Raw genomic sequence first — 6,441 nt, 5'->3', positions numbered from 1 at the left:
ATATATATACATATGAAGAACAGCTTTTCTTTTATTCATGTTTCATTAAATACACGACTGTGTTCACGTTTTACAGTTTCATTTTTGATTTTAAAACGCACACACACACACGGGTGGATGTGTGTGTTTGAGTCTGTGTACACAGAATCTAGATTCTGTGTACACAGACGAGATATTCATATCCATCCATACACACAGTGAAAGCTTATAATTCATAGATATAACGAGTAAAACAATGTAGCGTGGAAAAAACTCAACTGTTAATATGCTATCGATTTCTAGAATATACTTCTAGACACACACACACTCACATATATATATGTGTATATATATATATATATATATATATATGTATGTATGTATGTATGTATGTATGTATGTATGTATATATATATTGAGAGAGAGAGTGAGAGAGAGAGAAGGCTGGAGGAGAGAGTAATTGCGAAATGCTATTATTTTACTCTCTTAATTATATAACAATAAATTTGTTTGCTTTAGTCAACAGCACATCGAACCGCCAAGCGACCAGTCGTTCGTATCGAACATAGACAGGATACAATGATGAGTTGATTGATCAGGGTTGAAATATTTCTAAATGTCTCAGCCAATCGATTGATTCTTGTTCCAGCTGTTTAAATTTCGATGCGTTCAAAAACGTAATTATAGGTGGAGCGACAAATGGGAATCAGTGGCAACATTACATAATGCGTTGCGGTTGTTGTTGTTGATGTTGTTGAAGCTAGAGCTATTGTTGTGATTGTTGCTGTTGTATTATAGATGTTGCTCGTGAAGGTACGTGGCTTATTGGTTAAGGTGTTTGACTCACGAACCTATTTCCGGCCGCATGTTGTGTCCTTGAGCAAGTCACGTTATTTCACGTTGCTCTAGTCCACTCAACTGGCAAAAATGAGTTGTACCTGTAATTGAAACGGGACCAGCCTTGTAACATTCTGTATCACGCTGAATCTCCTTGAGAATTACTTCAAATCTTTTGAGAGATACACGGTGTTCCGGCATGTGTAGCCGAAAAGACAAAAGATTTTTGTCTGTTGAGATCGAAATTATAATGTGTGCGTGTAGAAAAGAAAAGATAAAGCGCCTAAAACGTCTTTATTAGTATGTAAAACTACATACAGGTAGCCGCACTGTTGCCATAGTAACGAAGCTAAAGCACGCAGAGTAAAGCCGTTTGGCAAAGATTGACCTTGAGCTCTGCTGTGCATGCGCACTAAGTTTTAATGTTCTAGCTCACTTCCGCTGTTTACAGCAGTGTTTGGAAGAAAGGTGTGTAGCGTGTGATCGTCGCATTGACCATGATAGAGAAAGTTGTCATGGTGATACCTGCTCAGAGGCCTACTCAAATTTGCAGAAAGTGTATGGAGAGGGATGCGTGACGCTGCACACAAGTGTACGAGTGTTCAGACGTCTCCAAGATGGCCGAAAAATATCGATAGAGACGAACGTTCTGGGAGACTCGCAACCAGCAGAACTGAGAAAAACAGCGCAGATGTGCGTGAAACTGTGAGGGGAAATAATCGAATCACCATCCATGAGTTATCAGAGGATATGCTGATTAGTTACGGTTCATTTCGGTCCATTATCATTGGGTATGAAACGCGTGTTTGTTAAGTTTGTGCCGAGATTGCTTTCAGCTGACCAAAAAGCGGAGGCCTGATCTAAATATCTGCAACAAAGAGAACTTCGATAAAGGTACTCCAGGATCACGCAGTGGCAAAACCCGGGAGACAAGTTAAATTTACCAACCCAAAACAAGAATGATCGCTCGAAAGGGTTGCACACAGTTTTGATTTCACAAATATCATTCGCAAGGATTTGTCCAGCCTGAAGATATGGTAGAAGACATCTGTCCACGGTAGCTCATACAAGGATCGAACCCGTCATCATGTAGGAAAGCGAATTTCGTCAGAACACAGTCACGAAAGATTCACATCTACAACGATTATTCCATGTCATGCAAACCAAGGAACAAGATGATGATCTAAGAGTTAAGGAATTATTAATCATCGAAAATAGGAAGACAATTTCTGAAGAGCATCTCTTGTCTTCTAATTAGGTTCCAAAGTCAGCCATTATATATTCTACACACAATACCAAATTCCGTGTGATGGCAATTATGGATCAAGGCGATAATATGGGTGTATAGATTAAAGAATTATTTATTAATCGCGAAATATTACCCTAGGATAGAGGGACAAGAATTTTCTCTATTTCTCCATCTCTAGATGTCAAGGTTTTATGATGAACCATAATTTAGTAATTCCTGATACGAGAAGATACCATTTAATCTATCGCTAGTCGTCTTTTCAATAAGATATCCCAATAATGGTAACACGCCATTCTAATGCGATTCGTGCATTAGCTTTGCGCATTATTATTATTATACTTTTACACACACGCACTAACAGACAAAAATACACATACGCATAGTAATTTTAATATATATATATATATATATATGAATAGGTATATAGGCATAAACATATACATAACATCCACACACACACACACACACACAAATATAAATTTCAGGCAATATTACGTCTGATGACGTAAGATAATAAGTACACTCAATTAGTGCCCAGCTTGACTTTCTGCCTAAGTCCATCTCGATCTGCAACTAAAAATGCGGAGATGTTATAGTTACGAAAACGATGATTGGATAGAGACAGCGTTTTAATCGAGCCTTGTATCTTTGTTGGAAACCGGATCCCTCCTCAGTGGAAGATTTATATAATTAAATAATAGATGAGACATAGATACATACATACATACATACAATATGGCAGGCGTAGAGATCCGTTTAAAACATATTTTTTGAAGTTTTCCTTTTACATTTATGCTGACTCCTCCAGCCTAAATCAGTAACTGGTAACACCTTTTACCTACCAACGTAGCATTATTCAAACCAGATTTTTAAAATATACCTTACACCACGCTGGATTTCGCTAACACGATTATGGCTGAAAGTAACAAAACAGCACTGCAGCAGCAATAGGCTATTTAACAAAATGTGGCATTGTTTTCGTTATATACATTCCAAAGGTGGAGCTCTGTATCTTTGTTAGCAACCAGCTCTTTCTTCGGAGGAAGAATTTAAATGGTTAAATACAAAAGAGACATACATACATAGCTACACCTACACATATATCATAATCCAAATAAGAAGCCAAAGAAAGATTTTAACACGTCTTTAATGATCATTTGCAATTGTTTCTGTATCAAGTATGCTGAAAGCAGAGTTTGTACAGAAACAATTGTAACCGATCATTAAAGACGTATTAAAGTCTTCCTGTGGCTTCTTATTTCAATTATATTTTGCTCTTCGCAAATCTCACTCAGAAGTTTTACCTTTGTGAAACTTGGATTCTCTTCACCTGCCGAATTTCAATATTTGTCTGGAGTTCCTAGTAACAACACTTCTATGTTATATTAGAAATTATTGAAGAAATATATAGCTCCATCACACACACACACACACACACACACACACGCGCGCGCACACACACACATTTAGATCGTATATCTATCTATCTATCTATCTATCTATCTATCTATCTATCTATCTATCTATCTATTTCTCTCTATATATATTTCTCCCCGCCTCTCTCTCTCTATATATATATAAATATATACATATATACACACACGCACATACCAGCAAACATACATACATACATACATACATACATCCATACAAATATATATATATATGTATATATATATTTACATACAAACAAATATACATATAAAATACAAATATACACACATACACACATATATGTTGAACTCTGTACTTTTTGACTAAAGTAATCAGTGCTTGTATGTTACTGCGCAATTATATATATAAAAAGAAATGCTGACCCGTAACACATAAAGCACGACGGGCCACGATCGTGGCCCAGATAGATGTATTTAATTTATGGGCGTTTGTTGGGGTCTAATGTCACTCAAATGCTCCGATACCCCCAGAATTCAAGACGACTAATAGTTCAACTAATGACTTTTCAGATGATGTAAAACTTGCCACCATTATATACTAAGAAGATATTTTAACTATTTTTTTGTTTTTTAAAGATGTTTTCGGTCTAGTTTGGTTTCTTTTCCATCAAATTAGAATTCTTTGCAATCAAATTTGATGGCAAAGAATCAAACTAGATCGAAAACATCTATATGTGTGCATGGTAGTCTCATTTTCATAAAATGTGCTCAGCAGTCCATGCTATGTAAGTGCAAATCCCAGCACTTTAGGGGTTGATATATGTATAAATACGCCTTACATGGCCCCCACCTCACGCTCGCACATTTGCGCGTGTGAGCGTGTCGTGGGGGAGTGTATGTGTGTGTGAGCGCGCTGGTATTTTTTGTCCTTTTCTGTCCTCCAGCACACAGGGCGAAATGCTTAGCGGCATTTCACCCGTTTTTATGTTCTGAGTTCGAATTACACCGAAGTCGACTTTGCCTTTCATCTTTTCGGGTTCGATAAAATAAATACCTGTTGAACAATGAGGTTAACCTAATCGACTTACACCCTGCCCCAAAATTGCTGGCCTTGTGCCATAATTTAAAACCAATATTAATTATAATTAAGGCGGTGAACATTTACATACCCCGTGAGTTTTGGCCCACTCAGTACATACATACATACATACATACATGTGTTCTACAATCATATTTAACATGTTCATGTACATTCTGTACTTGGATGTGGAAAGCTCTTCCACTGCAGAAATAGTCTCAATCCCAGCTTGAGCAAACATTGCACCCATCATCCAATATATTTGCTGTTTTTATGCGCAAGAACGACCGTTCTTAGAGGGCTATGAATGACTGATTCGTTATTCGTCGCTGATGAAGCGCAATGATGCAGAAACGCTCGTGTCCTACTGTCCAGTGACGTTATTCATAATCCATTGCAGTGTTTTCTCGCACATTGTCCATGGAGAGAATTTTCTTCCGAGACTACATCCGCAACAAAACATCATCCCATGTCCGAGTATACATGAAATATGATTGTACACCCCTATATTTAATTTAACGCTACACACACACACACACACACACACACACTTCATGCCGTAATTCAATGAATTGAGTGCTTACATAAAATACTCATTCATGAAACCGTCATTGAGAGAGAAAAAAATGAGAGACATCAGTGAAGAGTTTGTCTTTAAAATGACCACCACAACATTTCGCTAAAACGTCTCTAAAACGCTTAGCAAAGCGATTCAATTAATTTTTAAAATAAGATTCCAGAGGTCCTGAGTAAAATAACTAATTAAAAAAAAAATTTAATCATAATTTAACAAGAAGATTATTTCATACGACCACCAGGAAAAGTTGACAGATGTTGTCTTAGAATCCAGAAATGGTCAAGATGTCTCTTTAGATGTAATAAATTTGATTGAAAGAGTCAAATGAAAAGTAAACACTTACCGTTAGTGTCCAATTTAAGTGCCGCTCTGTAAGCCAAATCACTGTCGTAGGTCATAAGGTCAGCCAAGTCTTTGAGGGTCATCCAATTTCGGGTTCCTCTGAAATGGTAAAACAGTTTCAATATCATTCAGACATATATATACATATATGTATATAAGTATTAATTTCTTATTTCTCATAGAGAGAAACCAATAGATACCTTCTATGTAATAAAACCAATATATATATATATATATATATATATATATATATATATATATATATATATTGAGAAAAAAGTCGTTAGGATTTTGGGAAAAAAGATCCTTTCATTTCTTCATTATTATAAGCGCTTTCTTTTCTCTCTAGAACTTGTCAAATACAATTTTGCGAATGTAGAAACAAAATTGTATTTGACAAGTTCTTGAAAGGAACGAAAGCACTAATAATAATGAAGAAAGAAAAGGATTTTTCCCCAAAATTCTGACGACATACATACATGCAGACATGTAGAGACAAACAGTGATAAAGTAAGAGTGACCGTCAGAGGTACAGGATGAGTGCACATAGTAGGTTTGGTGGCCGGCAAAGAGTAGCTAAACGCTACAACACAGTTAGAAAGAATCATAGACGGAGAAGTAGGTGACGGAGTATATATATGTATATATATGTGTGTATGGGTGTATATATATACACGGCTGTTCACAATGCGTTCTAGATTGTTTTAGCTTTTGAATGATGTTATATCCTACGTAAAGGGTTAGGGTTTCTATGAAGTGGCCAGCCATTTGCAGGTTACTTTCAGGAGCAAGCTGTTCCGCTGAACGGATCAACTGGAATATTCATCGTCGTAACCAACGGAGTCCCAGTTCATATACATGTGTGTGTGTGTGTGTGTATGTGTGTGTGTGTGTGTGTGTGTGTGTGTGCGTGATTATGTTTGTATATACAGTAGAACCTCGGTTTACGAACGTTGCTGATCACGAATAAATCGTGCTTTATATA

At 36.6% G+C, this 6,441-nt stretch overlaps 1 protein-coding gene across 1 annotated transcript in view; it reads right to left on the bottom strand.

Moving 5' to 3' along the window:
- LOC106873697 (uncharacterized) overlaps positions 1-6,441 on the bottom strand; it is a 78,531-nt gene that overhangs the window by 8,089 nt on the left and 64,001 nt on the right. The window contains exon 3 of the mRNA XM_052965802.1: positions 5,458-5,555. Within this exon, the coding sequence (XP_052821762.1) occupies positions 5,458-5,555 (98 nt within the window). The remainder of the gene's footprint in view (positions 1-5,457; positions 5,556-6,441) is intronic.

This window comes from Octopus bimaculoides, chromosome 2, assembly GCF_001194135.2.
Source record: "Octopus bimaculoides isolate UCB-OBI-ISO-001 chromosome 2, ASM119413v2, whole genome shotgun sequence".
In the NCBI taxonomy this organism is placed as follows: Eukaryota; Metazoa; Mollusca; class Cephalopoda; order Octopoda; family Octopodidae; genus Octopus; species Octopus bimaculoides.
The sequence above is the reverse complement of the archived record's forward strand: the minus strand, read 5'-3'. Positions and strand labels throughout refer to the sequence as shown.